The 27,065-nt window shown below is 33.6% G+C and overlaps 1 protein-coding gene across 4 annotated transcripts; it reads left to right on the top strand.

The window, feature by feature from the left end:
• The first annotated feature begins 3,832 nt into the window (after positions 1–3,832).
• LOC116006976 (inactive glucose-6-phosphate 1-dehydrogenase 4, chloroplastic) lies at positions 3,833–13,298 on the top strand. Of its 4 annotated transcripts, none has more exons than XM_031247528.1 (12): positions 3,836–4,107; positions 4,799–4,958; positions 7,421–7,560; positions 7,797–7,888; positions 8,551–8,665; positions 9,708–9,913; positions 10,007–10,115; positions 10,198–10,238; positions 10,731–10,851; positions 10,926–11,128; positions 12,020–12,220; positions 12,787–13,298. In XM_031247528.1, exons 1-12 carry the CDS (start codon positions 3,988–3,990, stop codon positions 13,022–13,024), a joined length of 1,746 nt encoding a protein of 581 aa, XP_031103388.1. In that variant the 5' UTR covers positions 3,836–3,987; the 3' UTR covers positions 13,025–13,298. The 4 variants fall into 4 exon arrangements, with proteins under 4 accessions (XP_031103390.1, XP_031103388.1, XP_031103387.1 ...); XM_031247527.1 differs by having other exon boundaries at positions 3,837–4,107; positions 7,794–7,888; XM_031247530.1 differs by lacking the exons at positions 12,020–12,220; positions 12,787–13,298 and adding an exon at positions 11,322–11,940 and having other exon boundaries at positions 3,833–4,107; positions 7,794–7,888.
• Positions 13,299–27,065: the final 13,767 nt, after the last annotated feature.

Raw genomic sequence — 27,065 nt, 5'->3', positions numbered from 1 at the left:
TATATATATATATATATATATATATATATATATATATATATATATATATATATATATATATATATATATATATATATATTATATGTATGGGAGAAATTTATGAAAATGTTATAAGTTGTCGACAACACAATTGCCTTCAAAATTGCTCATATTATATGATAATCTAAATCCAGAGCTAGGTGCCAGAATCGCCTAGATTGATTGGCATATAAAAAGAGCAATTAAGGCTTATATAAAGCTCAACTCGCTGATAAATATATTCCTTTTGTACACCATTGAAGTGTTAACCCTGTGGGTTACAAATGGTGTTTGTATGAAGGAAAAACAAGAATGATAAGGTGGTGTAATATAAAGAGAGTTTGTAGCCCTAGGTTTCACGAAGAGACCGTAAATTGATTTTAATAAAATATAATCTCCCATAATGAATATTATTAAAAGTTCCACTTTGCAGAATAATAATAAATTTTGGTATGTAGCTTATTAAAGTCATGACCATAAAACTAAGGGTCGTTAGACACTAATGTTTTTTCTTTGATGTATTTATAATTCTCAAAATGAAAGAAAGTAAATATCACAACATGTTTGTTGTTGAATTACAAAGGTTTTACTTAACTTCAAATAGTTAATTAAGCGATTGATTGAGTAATTTCCTCCTGAAGTAGGAAAATGTATATTTACAATTAGGTACTTATTAAGGGGCTTTTGTAAAATAAAAGACTTGGAAAACCAAGTATTATCTCGACCTGTAGATCGAGTATTTCCTTAAAAGAAATTTTTACACACTAATTAGTCTATTTTTAGAAAAATGTCTTTGACACGTTATGGATAAGTACCATTGACTTATCATACTAATAATTGTCCAATAATCTCTTGAAGTAGATAAAAGACTATCAAGATAATGAGGACATTTTGGGGACTAGAAGTCCATTACTTTATCGCTAAATGGAACACTGTCATAGAATCCAAAATTCCATGATCGCATCAGGACTGACATTGTCCTTGCAATGAAATTACTAAGCAACACCTAGTGCTCCTCCTACAATTTAATATTGGAATAACATTCAAATATTCTCCAGTACCTTCGATTTATAAAATTATTTTTGAAATTCATGCAATAAGGCAATGCATGATTTTCCAAAGCCACTTGGGTATTGACTCTTTGTTTTGACTCTCATAATGCCAAATCTCAACTGGTTATGTTTTGCTTTACCTCCGCTATCCTATGTGAAGATAATAAAGTTTGTCTTATACAAATTATAAGTAGATATATTTGAAGGATAGTGGACAAGTTATATAAATATTGAGTTAATACCCAAAATTGTCCTCGACTATAGTGGTTTTTCTCAATTTTGTCCTAAATGACTTTGGTCTCATAAAGTAGTCCCAGACTATTGTGTTATCGCTCAAAACTATCCTCCGTTAGTTAATCCGTCCAAAGGGTGTTAAGTACAAGGATAATATAGTCATTTCATATTTAGGTATTCTCTTTGTCCACCTTCCTCATTCATTGCCCCCCCTTGGTCAGTAGCAGCAAGCAGTCGCCTCCCACTTCTCTCACTCCCTTCTCTCATTGACTCTTCCACACCCCCATTTCTGCACACAAGGAAAACAAAGACAAAAAAAATTATTGAGGAAGAAAATGGGGAAAAAGAGTACTCTCAATCCCAATTCTCTTTTCTGCTTTGTTAGTTTCCGTATAATGACCAGGCTACATTCGCCTCTTCTTCTTGGAAGAATATGGATGCGCGTTCGCCATTAACGTCGTTAGATGCTCTTTACTACGAGGAAGAACGATGGGGGAGGGGGGAGTTTTGGACAGTCGGACAAAGAAACAGAGACCCATTTGAGGTTCGACCCGTCTCCTTCAGCGTGAGCTTTATCCTCCACGATGGTTTCTTCCGACCGCTAGCTTCATCACCGGTACCAAACTCCCCGCCGCACTTTCTTCTCTGGCCGCAGCGGTTTATCCTCTCGTATCCCTTCCTCTTCGTTTTCCAGTACTGCTTTAATCCGGTGTATACATTAACAAACACCCCTTCCATTCCCCACCCAGATCATGATCTCGTGACCGCCTTATCTCGATCTGCAACTCCCCTCAGAAAATTGAAGGTTGCGTGTGAACAAAGAGGAGAAATATAAAACATTTGGTAGTGGGGAGTTGGGTATATGAGAGTAATATTAAATGAGTTTGAAGTGCTTTTCTGGCTTCAATTTAATGCAGTTTCCCATTATTTTCTTTCTAAGCATTTATTTCGTCACACTCTCGCTGGAAGTTCGTCATCAGAAGTCCCAGATCTGTTTTCCCTCACATTCTCGGTGTTAGTCGGCAGTGTGATCAGGACCAGCGTAGCAGCGGCGACCTCCCTCTCCTTTTTAATGGAATGACTATATTATCCTTGGACTTAACACCCTTTTGACAGCAAAACTAACGGAGGACAATTTTGAGTGATAACATTAAAGTCTGGGACCACTCTATGAGACCAAAGTCGTTTAGGACAAAATTGAGAAAAACCACTATAGTCGAGGACAATTTTTGGTATTAACTCTATAAATATTCAACCCACCTATGCTCCAGAAGATCACAAGAAACCCAAATATGCTCTAGAAGAGTTACAAGATTATTTTATAAAATCCAATAACAATCCTGAATATTGTACTATATCCCCTCTCTACACTCTATTGAAACAATGACTTTACTTTAAGCTATGTAGAACTTGAAGATTGTTATCTTCAGGGAGAGACGGAAAGCACATTCATTCGAATCAATCCCGTAGATTAGATCTTAAAAGACTAATAGTTGTACTTTGACAACATATATATACCATATATTCTTTTCCACACTAGGTTTTTCCCATTGGGTTTTTCTAGTGTAATTTTTAACGGGGCATGGCTATAATATAGTAATGTCAATGGGGAAAAGTTACAAAATAAATGCTTAAGTAGACAAGCCCCAAAATCCTAAAGATTATGCATTGAAAGCTTATGGTTGTACTCTTTTTCCTTAACTAAGTTTTCCCACAGAGTTTTCTTAAGTTAAGGTTTTAATGAGGCAACCACTACAATATATGATTTTATGATTTTTATACATATCATGCACTCTTTTCTTCAACTAGGTTTTTCTCACGTGGTTTTTCTAGTGAAGTTTTTGACAAGGCATGAATATATTTTCCATATATATATATATATACAGTGTACTCTTTTCTTGTTTAAGTTTTTCTCACAGGTTACCCTAACAATTTTTTAACGAGGCTAAGATCGTGGTCAGATAATGTCCAAGAGGGAGTGTTATCAATAATATTAAAGTGTGGACACTATAATTAGAGTTTGTAACGGTTGTAACGGTCACTATTATTATTGTCATTATTATTAGTATATTATATATATGTTGTACCCCCATTTGTAAGGTTGATGATGTGAATAGAATAAAAGATTTCACTAATATTCTCTTCTTCATTTTCTTTGTACGGTTTCCATTACGAATACAATCCGTTTTTCGGGGATAGCTACAAGCTAAAGGCGGCTATAATTACAACATATTTGACACTCATCACATGCTTAAGTCCTCACTGAGTGCCTCATCTTTGGTTTTCTTTGTACTTTTGAAAAAAAAGGTCTTGGACCTCAGTCGACTTAGCATTTAAAAATTTATATGTTCTCAGTTAACATATTATGTATATGCAGATAATATATTATGTATTTGTAGTTAAGCCATTTTATGTGCCTGCAGTTAAAATGGGCCTTCAATTTATTTATATTGACTTCCAGTATAAAATATGGAGTATTAATTAAAAGTTGTTTTGAATCAAAGTCCAGAATACAATGCATACCTGTTATGTATAATTTGCCGGTTTGCCCCTTTGTTTAAACTTGTAAGAAATCCTCAAAATTGTGCCAACCACCTAACTCTCTATAGTTAAATCATCGACATGTGAAGTGCTGCGAGCCGGTTCGGAGAATCCGAGGCTCTGGATTCTGGAATCGTGCTCAATGGCGGCAGCTCTGTCCCTCTCGTCGTTCACTGCATCCCCGGAGCGTTCAATTAACGCGTCACCGTCGTTCCTTCTTCGGAGCATCGCCGGCTCCGCTGCAGCCATCCGTATTTTTCCTGTATTTTTCCGATCAATTCTTTTTTCCCCCTTTCACACTTTGAGCTCAAACTAATATATATATAATATATATATATATATATATATATATATATATATATATATATATATATATATATATATATATATATATATTGGTAGACCAACTATACTACATCAGTTTCCTGTAATAAAATGAGTATAAATTCGACTTGCCTTGATGATATGGCCCTGGTAACGGTTGTTGGCTGTTTGGGTTGGCTATTTTAGTTAGAAGGTAGTTGTTGGCTGTTTGGGTTGGCTATTTTAGTTAGAAGGTATGATTTGTTATAATATTAGCTTATTGTAGAAAGTTGTTTGATAAATTAGCTATAGCTGTTTGGTATAATTTCTTTTCTCAAAAAAGCTAATTGAAAAGCTGCTTTGAGTAGCCTTTTGATTTTTAGCATTTTGGAGTTAAAAAATGCTTATTAATTAAACACTTGTACTGATTTTTAACCAAGTTAAACAACTAATAGTGGTCAAATAAGCCAAAATTAACTGATAGGCTAATTATTTACCAAACAGGGCCACTATGTTTATGCATACATCAAAATTTCATAGATCAGTTACCTAGTTGAACTCTAAGGAATGGACACTAGTTTTCAGTTTTATGGTAATTTAAAGAATTTCTTGCTATATATATATATATATATATATATATATATATGCAGGTAGCAGCAAAGCATTCAAGTTTATGTACGCATAGTGGTAATATATCCTTGAACAGTTGTTGGTATCAAGGTAGGGCCTGGTCAATGAGCCTTTCAGGAATAACTCCATTGCATGATGGAGAACATGTTGCAGTATCTTCAGCAGCCATTATATCAAATGGTTAGCATCAGAATCATTTCTGGTCTGAATTGTTTTTTTTAGTCCTCGACTATAGTGGTTTTTTTAGTTATGCTTAATTAGGTCCTGGACTTTGATTGTTTTACTTAATTGAGTTGTCTTTTNAAAAGACAACTCAATTAAGTAAAACAATCAAAGTCCAGGACCTAATTAAGCATAACTAAAAAAACCACTATAGTCGAGGACTAAAAAAAACAATTCAGACCAGAAATGATTCTGATGCTAACCATTTGATATAATGGCTGCTGAAGATACTGCAACATGTTCTCCATCATGCAATGGAGTTATTCCTGAAAGGCTCATTGACCAGGCCCTACCTTGATACCAACAACTGTTCAAGGATATATTACCACTATGCGTACATAAACTTGAATGCTTTGCTGCTACCTGCATATATATATATATATATATATATATATATATAGCAAGAAATTCTTTAAATTACCATAAAACTGAAAACTAGTGTCCATTCCTTAGAGTTCAACTAGGTAACTGATCTATGAAATTTTGATGTATGCATAAACATAGTGGCCCTGTTTGGTAAATAATTAGCCTATCAGTTAATTTTGGCTTATTTGACCACTATTAGTTGTTTAACTTGGTTAAAAATCAGTACAAGTGTTTAATTAATAAGCATTTTTTAACTCCAAAATGCTAAAAATCAAAAGGCTACTCAAAGCAGCTTTTCAATTAGCTTTTTTGAGAAAAGAAATTATACCAAACAGCTATAGCTAATTTATCAAACAACTTTCTACAATAAGCTAATATTATAACAAATCATACCTTCTAACTAAAATAGCCAACCCAAACAGCCAACAACTACCTTCTAACTAAAATAGCCAACCCAAAAGCCAACAACCGTTACCAGGGCCATATCATCAAGGCAAGTCGAATTTATACTCATTTTATTACAGGAAACTGATGTAGTATAGTTGGTCTACCAATATATATATATAATATATATAGTATATATATATATATATATATATATATATATATATATATATATATTATATAGTATTAGTTTGAGCTCAAAGTGTGAAAGGGGGAAAAAGAATTGATCGGAAAAATACAGGAAAAATACGGATGGCTGCAGCGGAGCCGGCGATGCTCCGAAGAAGGAACGACGGTGACGCGTTAATTGAACGTCCGGGGATGCAGTGAACGACGAGAGGGACAGAGCTGCCGCCATTGAGCACGATTCCAGAATCCAGAGCTCGGATTCTCCGAACCGGCTCGCAGCACTTCACATGTCGATGATTTAACTATAGAGAGTTAGGTGGTTGGCACAATTTTGAGGATTAGCAAAGCATTCAAGTTTATGTACGCATAGTGGTAATATATCCTTGAACAGTTGTTGGTATCAAGGTAGGGCCTGGTCAATGAGCCTTTCAGGAATAACTCCATTGCATGATGGAGAACATGTTGCAGTATCTTCAGCAGCCATTATATCAAATGGTTAGCATCAGAATCATTTCTGGTCTGAATTGTTTTTTTTAGTCCTCGACTATAGTGGTTTTTTTAGTTATGCTTAATTAGGTCCTGGACTTTGATTGTTTTACTTAATTGAGTTGTCTTTTGAGATAGCTTGGTAATTTTAACTCTATTAATAGTTTAATACCCAATTTAGTTATCAACTATAGTAGTTTTACTCAAGTTAGTTTTCGATTATAGTGATTTTAACCAATTTAGTCCATGACTATATAGTGATTTTTCTCGATTTAGTCCTTGATTCTTACAGCCATCAGCCTAGAACTCAATTGGGTAAAAACCATCAAAGTCTATGACCTAATTAAGCACAAAAAGTCATTTAGGACTAAATTGAGAAAAACCACTATAATCGAGGACTATATTGGGTATTAAGTATTAACTCCTTTTCTTTTGTTTCTTTTTGTATAGTTAAAGAAAAAGAGACACACTGCTGAAAACAGATTTTGACATGTTCTTTAAATTCCAAGATAACTAGCTCACAACTCACAAGCACAAAGCAAAATTTGAACTTTCCTCCATCGTCTATATGACCAGGACTGACTGCAAAAATTAAACCCGGTGGCATGTAGAACTTTTAGATTACTTCTTAATCTTAACTTTCATATACGAAGCTTGAATATTTGATTTTATCATGCCATTGTATTCTTGAGGTATTTAATATTTTGGAATGGTAGGATTAACTTATAGTTTCAAATATGTGTATTAGGCTTTAGAAGGAAATTTAGTGGAGCATAATTCCGATTAACAATCAGAATTAAGAGATTAAAAAATGAAATCAAAATTTTGAACCTTGTAATCCAACCTTCAGTTTCCACTAAAATGCACAACTCCATCGATTCTCCTATAACTTTTCCTGTGAAAAGAAATTACTTAGCCTTTTTACGGGATAAAGAAGAAAAATTGATTTCTTTAAAGCAGTAACTCACTTGAAATTTCATTCATTCTTGTTCCAGTCTCAAGCCTCACTGATGGCACTCAGATTGGAAGATCACCTGCTATTAGTATTGCTGTTATCGGAGCTACTGGGGAGCTAGCTCGGAGAAAAATTTTCCCAGCACTATTTGCTCTGTATTACAGTGGTCAACTACCACAGGTAATATTTAAAAAAAAAAAAAAAAACCGTTAGTTTATAACAAGCTTTTGATAAAATGTCCACAAGATTCCAGGATAAAACTACTTGAAGATACCCTGTTATATTAGTTGAAGATTGGGAATCATGTTGTAATTTCCAATGAACATTCTCTTTTTTGAGACTGAATTAATCTTCTGTGTGTTCTTTCTTGATAAAATGAAATTATTGTCTTATTGGCTTGCTTGTTGCTACAGAAGTTTGCTATATTTGGATATTCAAGAAAAGAACTAACGGATGAAGACCTGAGAGCGATAATAGCCACAACTTTAACTTGCCGCATTGATGAACAGTACAATTCTCTTCTTTTCTTGTGTTTTTTCTTCAATTAAAAAAATTCCTATGAGCTGGAATTGATTATCTTCCAGCTCTTGTGTTTATCAGATAGGACGATAGGTACACAAGTACATTGTAGTAGTATGTATTAGCAATGTTGTAGAAGGCGCTAGGCGCTAATCGGGCGCCTAGCGCCTAAGCGGAGCAGCCTAGCTGGGCGAGTAATAATAACAAAAAAACACAGCAATATACACATTGCACACTAAAAAAAAACACTCGGCCTAGTTGGCTGAGTTTGCCAACTCGTGCGCCTAGTTTGGCCAACTCAGGCGCTGAGTCGGACGAGTTGGGTGACTAGGCCGCCTAGTTGGTCGATTAATCGGCCGGCCGACTAATGTCCGCCTAATGGTAAAATCCTCTTGGCCTATGGGCGCCTAAGCGGCTGCCTAGGCTGATTTTTACAACACTCTGTATTAGTGTGACCCATTTGGTTACATAGATGCTCAAGTATTCAATCATGTGATAGGTAACTTATCCATCTACTTGCATGGGGTAATTTGAGAGTATTTTTGTTTATTGAAGTATTCCAACTATTATAGGAATACAAATTATGTGAATGTGTTTCTGTCTGTTTGACATGCAATATTTTGTTTAATGCCATCAAAATGTACTTTGCAGACAGAATTGTGAAGACAAAATTGAAGCTTTTCTCAAAAGAATTCACTACCTTAATGGAGGGTTCAACAACAGAGAAGGAATGTTAAAGCTCCATGTCCTAATGGAACATGTTGAAGTAAGTTATTACTGAATATAAGATTGTTCGGTGATAGGGTTTACCATTACGTTTTGTCTAATTTTTTGTGGTGACGAGGGAAATCCGCAGCCACTACCTGAGGGTGTGCACTGGGTAAACCCCGTCTTGTAACCTTAGTTGGCAAAGGATCACAAGGAGCCAGCAGTGTTATCAAGGCGTCGCCTAGGCGTCCGGTCGGTCGGGACCGAATGCCTAATGTGCTCGCCTCGCCTAAGTGCAGAATACAACCCTAAAACTCCACAAAACATACATGGGTAGAACCTACACACTAAGGCGAGTCTACCGGTGTAATTTATAGTCGGAGAAGTCGCCGGAATCTTCCTCACGCGCCGGCGCGTGGAGTTGGAGCGGCGGCGCGTGGAAGAGCGTGGAGGCTCCGATGGCGTAGCGGTTTGAGCTCCGGCATCGTCCTCCTGTTCCGAGCAAAGCCCATTCGTCTTTGTAGAAACATTATGGAGCAAAGTAGGAGCAAAATAAGAATGTTTGCATCAGTAGCGTTAGTGCTGATAGTGGGAGTAGTATTTCCAGGAAAAGAGTACCTTTTTGTCTCAATTCCTATGTATATATATGTGTAATCAGTGTGTAGTGATAATACATAGAAATATACAAAAGCTTTCAATTTCACTCTTCTCAAGGCTACAACTTCCTAGAGGAGAGTAAATGGGGCTGCCTATTTCCAACACACATCATGCCTAATTGCCTATTCACATCCTAAATATTTTGTATGGGAATATATATATTACTCATCGCCTAGGCGGCCGCCTAGTCGACTAGTCGACTAGGCAGTCGACGGCATCTCGCCTAGAAAGTCCGCCTAGATAACTATGCAAGGAGGTAAACCAATCTAAGTTGCCCATAGCTGACCGACTCAAACCAAGAATGCTGAGATTCGAACTCGTGACCTTGTGGTTATAAGTTTGTATCTTTAGCCATCTTCGCTGGGGTTACCCCCTACCTTTTGTCTACTTACCTCTCAAGAATGTGGATGATAGTTCATTTTGTAACAACATAATTACTGCAGGGAAAGTTTGAAACAAACAGGATATTTTACCTTTCTGTGCCCCAAGAAGCATTGTCAGATGTTGCGCTGTCAATTGCTGAACATGCCAAGACTGAGAAGGGATGGAATCGTATAATAATTGAAAAACCGTTTGGTTGTAATTCATTGTCTTCTCATCGGTTGACAAGTTCTCTTCTTTCGAACTTTGAGGAGAAGCAGTTATATAGGTCTGAATGCATTTGTCTTGCATGTGCATAGGGATATATCTACCTCTAATTCTAAACTATCATTGTTCACCTTTGTCTGCTCTTAATTTTCAGGATAGATCATCTTCTAGGAAGGAACACTATCGAAAACCTCACTGTCCTAAGATTCTCTAATCTTGTTTTTATGCCATTATGGAACCGTAATTACATTCAAAGTGTACAGGTACTAATATTACCATAGATTAAATCTTTCCAAATCTGCTTCTGGATCTTACCTATTTTCTTGACATTCATACATTTGTCAGGTCATATTTTCTGAAGAGGTTGGGATGCAAACTCCAACAGGGTAACAAATTTCTGTTACTCAATCTGTATAAGAGTTACGGAGTAATACTCAATTTAGTCTTGGACTATAGTGGTTTTTCTCGATTTAGTCCTAAACGACATTTTGTGCTTAATTAGGTCCTCGACTTCAATGGTTTTACTCAGTTGAGTCCTCGGCTATTAGAATCAAGGACTAAATCGATAAAAACCACTATAGTTGAGGACTAAATTGAGTAAAACTACTATAGTTGAAGACTAGCTCGGACAAAACTACTATAGTCGAAGACTGAATTGAGTATTAATAGATGTAAAATTACCAAGCTATCTTAACAGAAGATTCAATTGGGTAAAACCATCAAATTCAAAAACCTAATTAAGCACAAAAAGTCGTTTAGGACTATTCGAGAAAAATCACTATAGTCGAGGACTAAATTGGGTATTAACTCATCTGTATAATGTCTTTCTACTATGATGAATTTGTCTAAAATTGGTCTTGGTATCATTTTCTTCACAGCCATCTTGATGCCTCTGGTATAATAGGTGATGTTGTACACAGTCACATACTTCAGACTATTGCTTTGCTTGCTATGGAACCTCCTGTCACACTAGATGGTGAAGATGTTCGTAATGAAAAGGTGCATCTCCTACATATGTGCGTGGAATCTGAAACTTGAATCTGTATTGTTGAATTTAATAAGCATTTGCTCAGGTCAAGGTATTGAGATCAATTCGAAAAATAGAACCCTCTGATGTTATCCTTGGACGATATGATGCCAATCCTCAAGGTAAGGTTGATGGTAATTTGAGCGATCTGGCACCGACATATTTTTCTGCTGCTTTGTACATTGACAATGCACGTTGGGATGGTGTACCTTTTCTAATCAAAGCTGGCCGAGGACTCAACAAAAACAGGTGAGATCAGAATTGCTCTTTAGTGATAATATTAATGGTGTTGCTTTTATCATGAAATAATTTCCTTCCTCTTGGGGAAGAAAAAGGATGAATATTTGATACGATCTCACATCAGCTCCACAAGAGATTGTGGAGTGGTACTTAAGCTAGGGCTAAATCTCCACTCATGAGCTAGCTTTTGTGGTGGAGTTAGGGGCTTGGCTTGAGTGTTGTATCATTTGATGCTCTCGTTGAGAGGCCGGAGTGTGGTGGAAAAGGGCTAGTTGGGAGAGTGCTACCCGGTGCTTGATAAGGTTCAAAGGTAACCGAGAAGAGCCCGAAGTGAAAGCTATCCAGAGTGAAGTTTTCCACTCATTCGGTGCTGGCCTTGCGGAGGAGGCAACCTAGGAAAAGACTACCTGGTGCTTGATAAGGTTCAGAGTGAAGCCATCCAAAGGGGAAAAGGGCTACCTGGTGCCGAGAAGAGTTCGGAGTGTGAGCCATCTAGAGTAAGCTGTCGTGGACGTCGGCTTCTCAAGGGGTGGGAAATAATACAATCCCACATCGGCTCCACAAGAGATTGTGGAGTGGTACTTATGTTGGGGCCAAACTTCCACTCATGAGCTAGTTTTTGTGGTGGAGTTAAGGGCTTGGCTTGAGTGTGGTATTAATATTTATTGCACTCAAGTGAAGGCTGAGTTTATTCCTATTTTCTTTAGGTCACATTTCTACACCATTAACTATTTTCCTTCACTCTCTGTATTATTAGCTACATAAATGTAATCCCAAGAAAAAGATTTTGTTTTTAAAGGGTTATCTTTTATTTTCCTGAATGCTATAGTTGAAGTATGAAGACTTGAAGGGAAGATTTTCTTTTCACTGTTAAATCAGATTTAACTATTAAATTTACAGAGTTGAAATTCGCATACAATTTCGTCATGTCGCTGGGAACCTTTACCATAAAGACAATCTGCGTAGTGTTGAGCTTGCTACCAATGAGTTGATTTTACGCGATGTGCCTGAAGAGTCGATCTTAGTCCGTATTAATAACAAGGTTCCAGGACTAGGCATGCATTTGGATGCATCAGAATTGAATTTGCTTTACAAGGACAGGTAATCTTTTAAATTGATACATTTGCCTCTTTGCCCCAACACCCCCTCACACAAGTGAACATCATAATAGGGAGCAACCTTAGCTAAGTTGGCTAAGGATATAGACTTGTAACCACAAGGTCACGAGTTCGAGTCCTAACTTTCTTGGTTTGAGCTGGTCAATTATGTGCAACCTATACTGGTTTACCTCCTTGTGGTCCTTTGACAACTAGGGTCACAAGCACGGTTGACCTAGGCACCCCTAGGCCGAGGGGATTTTACCCATAGGTGCCTTTTAGTCTGCGCATAACTCGGCCTAGTGTTTTTTTAAGGGTTTAGGCCGTCTACATCTTATTATTATTATTATTTTATTCGGCCGCTTAGGTGCTAGTCGCTCTCGGCCACCTGACTAGCGCCTAGGGCCTTCTGCAACCTTGGTCATAAGGCGAGGTTTACCCAGTGCGCACCTTCGGATAGTGGCTGTGTGTTTCCCTCGTCATCCAAAGTGAACATCAGAATACATATCATGAAACGTAACTTGATTCCCGTTTTAGTATCCGAGTGGTTTCATTGTTTTGGCCGATCAGGTATGACATCGAGGTACCTGATTCATACGAGCAACTTCTGCACGATGTCATTGACGGGGACAACCACCTGTTCATGAGAAGCGACGAGGTTGCGGCTGCCTGGAATATATTATCTACTGTACTGCATGAGATGGGCAATTTCAATGTAGTGGTAGAGTTGTACAAGTTGGGAAGCAAGGGTCCGGATGAGGCTGCTGATCTCTGGGCGAAACATGGAGTTCAGTGGTTGGATGAGTAGGATTTAGGAAGGGCTCCCCATATATCATATAATACAGATTCAAGGAGAAGAGTTGTTAAGACAGCATTTGTGAATTGTGATAAACCTTCACCATTGCTGAGTTGTATCACTATGATGGCAATAATAATAATTTTTTTTTTTTTTTAAGTTCACCTTGTAGAAGATCACTAGTGTGATGTTGTGAAAAATATGGAGGGTATGTTTAGTTGTTATACCATGGGTGTGGGTTAATTGCAGATACAAAATGTTATAAATACATAACTATTGACACAAATTGTTAACTGTAGGTACAGAATATGTTAACGGCAGACACTCATAAGATGTTGGTTAAGAGGTGCGGTTAAGTTTATGTCTGTACTTCAGTATATAATTATCATGTGATGTGCCTTTAATTTGTTTACAGTTATAGAAATAGGTAATTATAGATACAGAATGTATCAATGCAAAGGAGACCTTGGTCCATAGTATAATTTGCCAAAGTATGTTGGGCATTGCACATCATCCTTCAACTTTGGGCTGCCATGTGAGGAGAAGCAAAGAAAATTACCAGATCATAACATGCACAATCATTATTGTGTGGACCATAAATAAAGGTGGGCCAAATTGTACTAAAAGTTGGCTAGTTGGCCACAAGTGCTCTATTTATATCATGGACTAGGGTCCACATAGTATTGTGGACCATGGATCAAAACAACGTTGTTTTGATATTTAAACTTTAACATATTTTGTAGTTTTTCGTTTCTCATGCTTCAACACAAATTTTAATATATTTTAGGTACAAAATCAATACTCTTAAGGTACAGAATTTCATAACACAAAATAAAAAAACTCAAAACACAAGACACATATACATTTATATATTTACTTATTCTCAAATATGATTTATGTAGATAATATATGTCCTATAGGCACATAATTTGCCAAAGACCTTGTGGTCTAGTGGCACTCGGTGTCCCGGTTTATACTCTTACATGGATGATGGGAGTGGGTTTGAGCCTAAGTGGAGGCAATTGTTGACTCTTTGTGTTTCGGTACTTTGAGAAAGTAGTACTTAAAAAATAGGCACATAATTTTATATTACAAGACATAAATTCGTAAAATAAGACAAACAATATGTTGCGTGTTAGTATGTTACAGAATTACTAATTTATTTCAGGTACATAATCCATACACTTAAAATACAGATTTGCATAACATGAAACATAGAAATGCATAATACAACGTACAGATGTTTTATAATTACTTTATTTTAGGTACAGAATTAATATTCTTAAATTACAGATTTGCATAACATGAGACATAGAAACACATAACACAAGTTACGTACACATATTTTATAATTACTTTAGTTCAGGTACAGAATCAATATTCTTAAATTACAGAATTGCATAACATAAGAAACAAACACGCATAACACAAGACATAAAAACGCATAACATAAGACAAAAAAGCGCATGTTATATTTACTTTATTTTTGGTACGGAATCCATATGTTTAAGATGCAGAATTGTATAACATGAGAATAGAAACACATAACACAAGACGCATACACATAAAAAAATCTATAACATGAACTAACAACAAATTTTTGTCAAAATTAAAACTCAAAACGATGTGGTATAGGATCATAGTTTACGCTATAAGGATTGCCACAAGTGGGGCAGCTATTGATTTGTGGTTTTTGACTTGTTAAACTACAAATTTGCCCCTACTAAATTATTATTTACTATATTGTTCGTGAATTTTTTTTAAAAGTAAAAGAACACGACTAAAATGTTATAATTAATGAAGAGTTTATTATCAAAATGGTCCCTCAACTATTGTAAAATTACCAATTTGGTCCTCAACAATTTTTCTTGCTCAATTAATTCCTCAGACTTTGAAAATTTTAACCATTTTGGTCCTCCGTTTATTTTATCGTTTGATATCCATTAAATCGGAACCAAGTTAGTAATTTCATTATAGTCAATGGATCATTTCAGTCAAAATTAATTATCGAAATGATCCCTTGACTATAACAAAATTACCAATTTAGTCTCGATTTAACGGTTGTTTAACACCAAAATAAACGAAGGACCAAAATGGTTAAAATTTTCAAAGTCTGAGGACTCAATTGGGCAAAAAATATTTGTCGACCAAATTGATAATTTCGCAATAGTTGAGGGACCATTTCGGTAATAAACTCATTAATGAACTGTCTTAATGTTAGTTTAGTTTAATAAAATTTGTTATAAAGAACCAAATATGAAAATATGAATAGAAATAAAATTAAAAAAATGTGATGCTGCAAAATCAATTGTAAAATTAAAATTAAAATTTGCATTCAAAATTAGGATGTAAATCATGGTAACTCAACTGAGTACCGAGGCTATACCTTTGCTCACTGCGCACAAGAAGCTCCCTCACGTGGAGAGATTGCTTCCACACTGCCTAAAATAGTTGATATTTTAATAATCTAATCCCATGAAAGGAGATGCAATGAAATAGTTGAATGAATATTTTGCAAACCCTTCATAAACAATTTTTTTTTTCAACTACTATGTAGTGTGATGACACAACTGTTACCATTTTAAATAGGTGGTCACATGATCAAACTTTAGTGGTCGATCATTGATTCCTATGAATAAAAAGAAAAATAAAACATTTTTTAATCATAATTTAACAACCAAAAGAAGAAAATGAAAGCAAGAATCAAAGAGATGTCATGGTATGGACGTCAGACATGACACACCATTAGGTATGATGGTTGTCGTAAGGAATGATGAAGTGAAAGATTCTTTGTCGTAAGAAATGCCAATTGAATTTACTAAACGCCACCGGGTTGTTATTTTATTTAGCGGCCTAGGTTCTAGTCCCCTCCCAACCATCTAACTAACCTTCATTGCGTAGTGCTTTTACAACCTTGATCACAAGGTAGGGTTTACTCAACCTTTGAATAGTGGATACTGATTTTTCTGGTTACCCGAACTTCAAAATGCATATGATGGAACTTGAATCCTATTTTAGTATACCATGGACGTGGATAGACTACATGTACAAAATATATTACAGTTACATAATATGATAACTATTGATACATATTGTTAACTGCAAGTACATAATATGTTAAATGTAGTGACAAATAAGATGTTGGTTAATATGTTATGTGTATGCAGTTAATAATTTGTGTTTGTAGTTATGCCTGTAATTATCATGTAATGTGCTTTCAATTTGTGTACACATAATTATATGTATAGAATTTATTAATGTAAAGTAGACTCTAACTCATGGTATAATTTGCCGAGTATGTTGGGCATTGCACATCATCCTTCAACTTTGGGCTGCAATGTGAGGAGTAGATGTAAAGAAATTACCAGAACAGACTTCGGCAAATTATTGCATGGACCATGGTACACACAGCTGTGTGGACCAAAAATAAAAAAGTACATTATTTTTATACTGAAGGTACATTATTTTTGTATTGTAGGTACCTTCAGTACAAAAATAATGTACCCTAAAATAATGTACCTACAATATAAAAATAATGTACCTTCAGTACAAAAATAATGTACTTTTTATTTTTGATCCACACAACTGTGTGGACCATGGTACATGCAATAATGATTGGAGCAGGCAAAGGTGGGCCAAATTGTATTAAAAGTTGGCTAGTTGGCCACAAGTGGGGCAACTATTGACTCGTGGTTTTGACTTGTTCAATTACAAATTTGCCCCTACAACTTATTATTTATTATATTGTTCATGAATATTTTTTTTAATAAGACTAAAAGGACACGACTAAAGTTTTATAATTAATGAATTGTCTTAAAGTTAATGTTAGGCTTAATAAAATTTGTTATAAAGAACCAAATATGACAATATGAATAGAAATAAAAAAAAAATGTGATGATGCAAAATCAATTGTAAAACTAAAATTAAAATTGAAATTTGCATTCAAAATTCGTACGGTTTTTGGTTGAAGACTGAAGTGGAGAATGGGATAGGGACATTAACTTCTTTAAAAAAAATGATATTTTAATAATCTAATCCCATGAAAGGAGATGCGATGAAATAGTTGAATGAATGAATATTTTGTAAAGTCTCATAAACAAAGTATTTTTTTAAGTACTATATGGTGTGATGACTAATTTGTTACCATTTTAAATGGGTGGTCTCATGATCAAATCTCAATGGTTGCGACTTTGATTCTTTGGGTGTGATTATTTATTTGTTACCATTTTAAATGGATGGTTCCATGATCAAATCTCAATAGTGAGACTTTGATTCTTTGGACTCAGAAAGAAACAAATCAATTTTTAAATCATAATTTAACAACCAAAAGAAGAATAGAAAGCAAGAATCAAAGAGATGTCATGGTATGGACGTCACACATGACACACCATTAGGTATGATGGTTGTCGCAAGGAATGATGAAATGAAAGATTCTTTGTCGTAAGAAATGCCAATTGAATTTACTAAACGCCACCGGGTTGTTGGCAGCTACCCGTGAACTTTCAGGAGGGCAGTTTCGTCACACCATCACCATTAATTACTTTAAAAGGGGAAAAAGGAAAAAAAAAAAAAAAGAAAAGTAAATAAACATAGTTGGAAGGGAGAGAATATGAAAAAAGAAGAATGGCGCAAGTACGTGGCGCGCAAACGCGCACAGTGGGGAATAGGCTGCCATTAATTAATATATATATTTTTTTGGTTTTGTATTTTTCTTAGTGGTTTTGCAACTGCAAATTTTTTTTGTCTGTGGGTGTGTGTGTGTGTGTGTTTTTTTAGTTTTTTTTATATGTTATTGTATTTTAAAATTTTTATATTTGAATTTAGTTTTTAAATTTTTTTTTGAAGAAGAATTTTTTTAATTGTATTAATTGTTGGTATATATGATATTTAAAATTTTGTACTCAATTCCAAATCTATATCTATATATTATTATTATATATATAAAAACAAAATCCTCCAAAACGAAATCCTATTTCCCGCCCAAATTATTGTACATTAAAACAATTAAAACAATAAAATAATATTAAAAGTAAAATAATATTAAAACACGAAATCCTATAACATCAAAACATTGTTATGCATTAGGATTATTAGTACATTGTTATAATCTATATCTATATTATATATATAAAAACAAAATCCTCCAAAACGAAATCCTATTTCCTGCCCAAAATATTGTACATTAAAACAATTAAAATAATAAAATAATATTAAAAGTGCAATAATATTAAAACACGAAATCCTATAACATCAAAACATTGTTATGCATTAGGATTATTAGTACATTGTTATAATCTATATCTATATTATATATATAAAAACAAAATCCTATTTCCTGCCCAAAATATTGTACATTAAAACAATTAAAATAATAAAATAATATTAAAAGTGCAATAATATTAAAACACGAAATCCTATAACATCAAAACATTGTTATGCATTAGGATTAGTACATTGTTATAATCTATATATATATATATATATATATATATATATATATATATATATATATATATATATATATATATATATAAACAAAATTCTCCAAAACGAAATCCTATTTCCCGCCCAAAATATTGTACATTAAAACAATTAAAACAATAAAATAATACTAAAGGTACAATAATATTAAATAACGAAATCCTATAACATCAAAACATTGTTATGCATTAGGATTAATACATTGTTATAATCTATCTATCTATCTATATATATATATAAACAAAATCCTCCAAAACAAAATCCTATTTCCCGCCAAAAATATTGTACAATAAAACAATTAAAACAATAAAATAATATTAAAAGTACAATAATATTAAAACACGAAATCTTATAACATCAAAACATTGTTATACATTAGGATTAGTACATTGTTATAATATATATATATATATATAAACAAAATCATCCAAAACGGAATCCTATTTCCTGCACAATCTATATCTATATATATATATATATAAATACAAAATCCTCCAAAACGAAATCCTATTTCCCGCCCAAATTATTGTACATTAAAACAATTAAAACAATAAAATCTTTATATATATATAAACAAAATCCTCCAAAACGAAATCTTCCTTCCCGCCTAAAATATTGTGTACATTAAAACAATTAAAATAATAGAATAATATTAAAACAATACAATTCCTATACTACAATTCCAATACAATCTTTATATATATAAAAACAAAATCCTCCAAAACGAAATCTTCCTTACAATTCTATTTTCCTATTCGTTGTACAATTCTACATTACAATTCCTATCGTACTATAATTATACATTACAATTCCTATCGTACTACAATTCTACATTACAATTTCTATCATACTACAATTCTATCGTAATAAGATACAACCTTATATAAATCCCTAATCCTATACTGCGAACTTTAAAAGAGAAACGCAGTGCAATTATTGCAGACATCTCTACTGTCAAATCTTCAAATTCTGTTGTTGCGCCTGTTTTCTTTCAATTCTCAGTGAACGGGGAATTGCAAGGGGATGCATAGTGTATTGAGCAAACTGGGTTTAGGGAAACAGATTCGATTTTTCTCAATTTGGCATTAACAGAAGAAGAAATACAAGGAAGTTGAGTTTGCTCAAAAGAGACATCTTTTTCCCAATGTTTTCTTTCAATTCTGATCTACAAATCAAAAACAATTTTCTTCTTTCACTAATGGAGCCTGTTTTTGTCTTCGGTTGTTATTTGTCCTAGGAATATCAACATTTCGCAGTCAACCAACAGACAGTGGAGTGCCTACTCCGTGACTTCCAGGTAATGTTTCCAAACAACTTGATTTTATAATACCATTCATGCAAAAGAAAAAATAGCATAGAGTAATGATAACTATACTTATTAACAATTTTAGTATTAGGTATTACAAATTAATATATAATTTACATAATAATTAAATATAGAGTTATATTATAAACTCAATAATTTTGTAAAAGAATGTAATGTTATTACTTTATTTGATGGTATAGTTAGTGCAATGAAAACGACATGTGATATACCAAACATATGTTGGTACGGGATCATTCGAAAACATCCATACTATATATAAAAATAATATCCTCCAATTTCATTTTTTCGCTCAATTTTTTGTACTCAATTAAGTAAATATTTTATTGGTCAAATAATTAATAAAGCTTATTTGGTAAGAAAATGTAAAATGAAAATTAACTAATATCCATTAATTGGTAATATTGTTTCTATATTCATGTATAAAGACTATTAATAAAAGTAAAATCCTCCCCTTCAAAGTTCAAAATAATATTATTAATTAATTGGTAAAAAATTAATAACGTTTTATTGGTAACAAAATTTTATTTACCAAATTTTCATAATAATTTAAACCATTATAATTGTGAGAATAATGAAAACAAAATCTGCGTAATTTTATAAGAAAAAAATAATTTATTAATTATTATATATTTACACGAATAATAATAATTCAACTAATTATCTATACTTCTATATTTATACTACTATCAATAAAAATAAAATCATTCTTTGTGAAATCCCGGTCCAAACAATAGTAATAGTAAAGATAAAATGGAAAAGAAAACTTATTTGTAGCGAATGATTATCAATTTCTTAAAGTTCTTAAAAGCAACAGTGTCAATGTAGCGAATGATTATCAATTTTTGTTTTGATCAAGAGATGAGGGTAATACCCAGGCTACAACTAAGAAATGATTATCAATTTTTGTTTTGATCAAGAGATGAGAGTAATACCCAGGCTACAACTAAGAAAAAACTACAAAGCAACACTGCCCCCATACGCCGGGGGTCTCCGAAGGACCTTTACGCCAATTCGATCATCGTGTAACATAGAAACAACCTCAATTGGGGCACTGTTCAGCTCAATAAGGTTCGTCGGGCTCTTTAGCGTCATCTTAGCAAGGGCATCGGCGACCTTATTTTGTTAACGGAAAACATGTTTGACTTCTAGACACTGAAAACAAAACAAGTAAAGAAAGGTTTACCAAAGAGCAACAACTCTTAAACATTATTCAAAAGAGTCAGAACCAGAAACATAAATAAAAACAATAATTATGCAAGTACCAATACCCTAAAGCAGCTTCTAAAATGTAGGGACAAGGCACTTGACACACTTCACACAATAGTATGTAAAAATTAAGAGCAACTGAAAAATAGTTAGGACCAACTAAAGTTTGACACTCAGAAAGAACCATAAAATAAGCACCGGATATTTGTTTGCAGCTTAATAAAATAAAATATAAATGAATCCCATGTGAGTAATCCAAATAATGTTACTATGTAAACCTTCCCACATTACAATACCTTACACTCTGCTCAACATATTAGCATTTATTTATTTAAAACAAATATTGGGCATTATCCCAATCGCGCAATGCGCGAGAAAAACTAATAGTAAAGATAAAATGGAAAAGAAAACTTATTTTACTAATTGATTGAAAATATAAAAAGATCCTAATAGAAAAGGAAGGATAATTTAGGCAAATTGAAAAAGGGAAAGGATATTACTAATTGATTGAAAATTATTTAAAAACATTAAAAAAATTAATTACACTTTTCTTTTGAAAACTTTAAATTGTTTAAACTTAAAAAAAAAAAATAACTAAACATGGGTTGTTAGATTTTTTATAATAATTAAAATTAGTTCATTCACATATGGAGGAAGAAAAAAACTAAATGCGATATGGTGAAAATGAATATACTTAAGGTATAAAAGTATAATTGCACATATATTAGTGTAATATCTATTCATAATTACTTTCTCAACATACTGAAGCACAAAAAGTCAACATTGCCTCCACTGAGACTCAAAACCACCCCCTTCCCTTTTCATATGTGAGTGCAACTGGGTGCCATTAGACTACAAGGTCTTGGCATTATGATAATTAAGCTAAACATAGATCGTTGAATTTATTTTTATAATAAATATAATTAAATTATTTCTCATTTTCCTATATTTATTTTAGTAATAATATAATTATATAAGTCATATTACATATCGATCTTTTTAAGATAATTGTTGACAAACAACTCATATATTATTCAATTAATTGAGTAATACTTTCGCACTAATCTTATAATCAAATAAATGTATATGTTCAATATTATAATTTTTTATAATTTCATCTTTATTTTTATTATCTAAATATATAATAAAAAATTTATCCGTGCATCGCATTGGGTAATTGGACAATTATTTGCTCTAATTCAAGCAAGAAAAACATCAAAAAAACATAATCGATCCAACCAATTTCATCAATTGCGCTATATAATATTCGATATTATAATTTATATAATTGTATATCGATCCAAATATTCTTAAAATATTATAACAAATCCAATCCGTGCAACGCACGGGCGAAAATACTAGTAATATTAAAAGTAAAATAGTATTAAACCACGAAATCCTATAACATCAAAACATTGTTATGCATTAGGATATTAGTACTTGTTATAATCATATATATATAATATAATATAATATATATTATATATATTATATATATATATAAAAAATCCTCCAAACGAAATCCTATTTCCCGCCCAAAATATTGTACATTAAAACAATTAAAATAATAAAATAATATTAAAAGTACAATAATATTAAAACACAAAATCTTATAACATCAAAACATTGTTATACATTAGGATTAGTATTGTTATAATATATATATATATATATATATATATATATATATATATATATATATATATATATAAACAAAATCCTCCAAAACGAAATCCAATTTCCCCGCCCAAAATAGGATAGCCGAAGAGTTGGCGTATGGCCAGGAAAATTTGAAGACAGAGCATGAGACATTGGTAACACAATTGACTGATGAACAAAAGAATGTTTACGACTCTGTGATGAATGATATTGATTCAAATGGAGGTGGATTATTCTTTGTGTATGATTACGAAGGAACAGACAAGACATTCGTGTGGAGAATGTTATCGTCAAAGATAAGGAGCCGCGGTGATATTGTTCTAAATGTTGTTTCCAGTGGAATAGCATCTTTGTTGTTGCTGGGAGGCAAAACGGCGCATTCCAAATTTGCTATACCACTTTCTTTGAACGAAGATTCCACGTGCAATATATCGCAAGGTAGTGACCTTGCTGAACTTATAATAAGGAGCAAATTGATAATATGGGATGAAGCACCGATGACGCACAAATACTGTTTTGAGGCTTTGCACAAAACCATGAGGGACATATTGAGGTTCGCCATACCGGGTAGTGCTGAAAAGACTTTTGGTGGAAAGACAGTAGTTTTGGGCGGCGATTTTAGACAGATCCAACCTGTTATTCCGAAAGCAACAAGACCAGAAGTTGTCGGAGCAACTATTAATTCTTCATACCTGTGGACAAATTGCAAGGTATTAAGGCTGACCAAGAACTTGAGACTACGGACCTTAGCTTCAAAGGAAGATAGACATACAGTTGATTGGTTTTCAAAATGGATTGCAGACATCAGAGATGGGATTGCAGGGGTTGTAAACAATGGTTCATCTGATATCGATATTCCGGCAAGGTTTTTGTTGAAGTGTGGACACAATCCCATAGCAACTATAGTTGAAAGCACATTCCCAAGCTCGAGATATGGCATGTTTGATGAGTCGCAGTTAGAAGGCCGAGCGATCAACTTGCCGACTTTAGATGTCGTTGATCAAATTAATCAGTACATGTGCGACGTGAATACTGCAGAAGGACGAACATATTTAATTTGTGACTCTTTGTTTAAGGTAGAATCAGGCGGTGAAAATCTATTAGAAGTGCACACTCCTGAATTCTTAAATAGTTTGAGATTGTCGGGTCTTCCTAATCATTCATTGACATTAAAGGTCGGTACACCTGTTATGTTATTGCAGAACATAGACCACTCTCTTGGTCTTTGTAACGGAACGCGGCTCATTATCACAAGATTGGCATATCACATTGTCGAAGCAAAAATAGTTAATGGGACACATGAAGGGACCAAAGTTCTTATCCCCCGAATGTCTCTTAGTCCTTCTGATACAAGATTGCCCTTCAAGTTCCAGCGTAAACAATTCCAGTTGATGCTTGCATATGCCATGACTATAAACAAAAGCTAATGCCAAACACTAACTCACGTTGGGTTATTGCTAAAAAAACTGGTCTTTAGTCACGATCAATTGTATGTGGCTTTCTCCCGAGTCAGTCATCCTAATGGCCTAAAGGTGTTAGCGGTAGACGAGGATGGACAAGATTGTGTTGCGACTTCCAATGTTGTCTACAAAGAGGTTTTCAATAATGTGTAAATATAGTCAATGATATTATGTTTTTTTTTTTACAAAATGATAAAGTTGCTATATATCTAGACAAAAAATATATCATCTATACAAATGAATTAGGATAACAATTCATTACTATAACTAAGTTGCCAGAGAACGAGCACATTGGGCCAATTTCTAAAAATTCCTAACAATGATATATAAAATCTCTAAAGTTACAACACCGCATGCCTACACCNATATATATATATATATATATATATATATATATATATAAACAAAATCCTCCAAAACGAAATCCAATTTCCCCGCCCAAAATAGGATAGCCGAAGAGTTGGCGTATGGCCAGGAAAATTTGAAGACAGAGCATGAGACATTGGTAACACAATTGACTGATGAACAAAAGAATGTTTACGACTCTGTGATGAATGATATTGATTCAAATGGAGGTGGATTATTCTTTGTGTATGATTACGAAGGAACAGACAAGACATTCGTGTGGAGAATGTTATCGTCAAAGATAAGGAGCCGCGGTGATATTGTTCTAAATGTTGTTTCCAGTGGAATAGCATCTTTGTTGTTGCTGGGAGGCAAAACGGCGCATTCCAAATTTGCTATACCACTTTCTTTGAACGAAGATTCCACGTGCAATATATCGCAAGGTAGTGACCTTGCTGAACTTATAATAAGGAGCAAATTGATAATATGGGATGAAGCACCGATGACGCACAAATACTGTTTTGAGGCTTTGCACAAAACCATGAGGGACATATTGAGGTTCGCCATACCGGGTAGTGCTGAAAAGACTTTTGGTGGAAAGACAGTAGTTTTGGGCGGCGATTTTAGACAGATCCAACCTGTTATTCCGAAAGCAACAAGACCAGAAGTTGTCGGAGCAACTATTAATTCTTCATACCTGTGGACAAATTGCAAGGTATTAAGGCTGACCAAGAACTTGAGACTACGGACCTTAGCTTCAAAGGAAGATAGACATACAGTTGATTGGTTTTCAAAATGGATTGCAGACATCAGAGATGGGATTGCAGGGGTTGTAAACAATGGTTCATCTGATATCGATATTCCGGCAAGGTTTTTGTTGAAGTGTGGACACAATCCCATAGCAACTATAGTTGAAAGCACATTCCCAAGCTCGAGATATGGCATGTTTGATGAGTCGCAGTTAGAAGGCCGAGCGATCAACTTGCCGACTTTAGATGTCGTTGATCAAATTAATCAGTACATGTGCGACGTGAATACTGCAGAAGGACGAACATATTTAATTTGTGACTCTTTGTTTAAGGTAGAATCAGGCGGTGAAAATCTATTAGAAGTGCACACTCCTGAATTCTTAAATAGTTTGAGATTGTCGGGTCTTCCTAATCATTCATTGACATTAAAGGTCGGTACACCTGTTATGTTATTGCAGAACATAGACCACTCTCTTGGTCTTTGTAACGGAACGCGGCTCATTATCACAAGATTGGCATATCACATTGTCGAAGCAAAAATAGTTAATGGGACACATGAAGGGACCAAAGTTCTTATCCCCCGAATGTCTCTTAGTCCTTCTGATACAAGATTGCCCTTCAAGTTCCAGCGTAAACAATTCCAGTTGATGCTTGCATATGCCATGACTATAAACAAAAGCTAATGCCAAACACTAACTCACGTTGGGTTATTGCTAAAAAAACTGGTCTTTAGTCACGATCAATTGTATGTGGCTTTCTCCCGAGTCAGTCATCCTAATGGCCTAAAGGTGTTAGCGGTAGACGAGGATGGACAAGATTGTGTTGCGACTTCCAATGTTGTCTACAAAGAGGTTTTCAATAATGTGTAAATATAGTCAATGATATTATGTTTTTTTTTTTACAAAATGATAAAGTTGCTATATATCTAGACAAAAAATATATCATCTATACAAATGAATTAGGATAACAATTCATTACTATAACTAAGTTGCCAGAGAACGAGCACATTGGGCCAATTTCTAAAAATTCCTAACAATGATATATAAAATCTCTAAAGTTACAACACCGCATGCCTACACCTACACATTAGCTATTAATTTGAGTAATTATTTACTCGAATTCAAGCAATGATAACATCAACAAACATAAATGACCCAACTCATATCTTCACTTTCACTATATAATATTTGATGTTATAATTTAAATAATTGTATATCCATTCAAATATTCTTAATATATTATAACCAACTCATTCCGTGCATCGCACGGGTGTAAATACTAGTGTACGTTAATAGACGATATTTAAGGCAAATATTAATTTATTAAATTATATTTTGATTAGTTTATGAAATTATATTTATAATTCAATAAAAATTTTATTTCATTATTTAAATTTATTGTTATTTAAAAAATAAATTTAAAGTTATAAAGTTTTTTTTTTTTTGAAATTATTAAAGTTATAAAGTTAAAAAGGGAGAAAATGAAAGAAGGCCAGCTAGGAGAGATAATAGAATATGAGATTGTAATTGGCAAAAGGGTCAAATAGACCTATGTTCTAACACTGATTGTTTATCCAGCACCATGAACTAAAATATGGTCCATCTAAGTCATTATACTCTTAATTATTTTTCATCTAGCATTTTTAGCCCATTTCTAACAAGTAACCCATCTAATTTGTTGACATGGAAAAATAAAATAATAAAAAATGATGACATGTTATTTGTTTGGATGATTTTACCCTATTTCATTGATAAAGAAAATGATTTCTTGCAATGAAATATGGTAGAAATCAAAGTTGTTATATAATGTTTTAATTACAGTACGTG

Source organism: Ipomoea triloba, chromosome 15, assembly GCF_003576645.1.
Source record: "Ipomoea triloba cultivar NCNSP0323 chromosome 15, ASM357664v1".
Lineage (NCBI taxonomy): Eukaryota > Viridiplantae > Streptophyta > Magnoliopsida > Solanales > Convolvulaceae > Ipomoea > Ipomoea triloba.
This window is presented reverse-complemented; position numbering and strand designations above follow the sequence as displayed.

Bases quoted from the DNA above. Each gene is read 5' to 3' on its own strand.
- LOC116006976 (XM_031247527.1), top strand. From the start codon at position 3,988: ATGGCGGCAGCTCTGTCCCTCTCGTCGTTCACTGCATCCCCGGAGCGT. The intron at 7,561-7,793 runs GTAATATTTAAA...TTGTTGCTACAG, and splicing joins ACAGTGGTCAACTACCACAG to AAGTTTGCTATATTTGGATA. The intron at 10,852-10,925 runs GTGCATCTCCTA...GCATTTGCTCAG, and splicing joins AAGATGTTCGTAATGAAAAG to GTCAAGGTATTGAGATCAAT.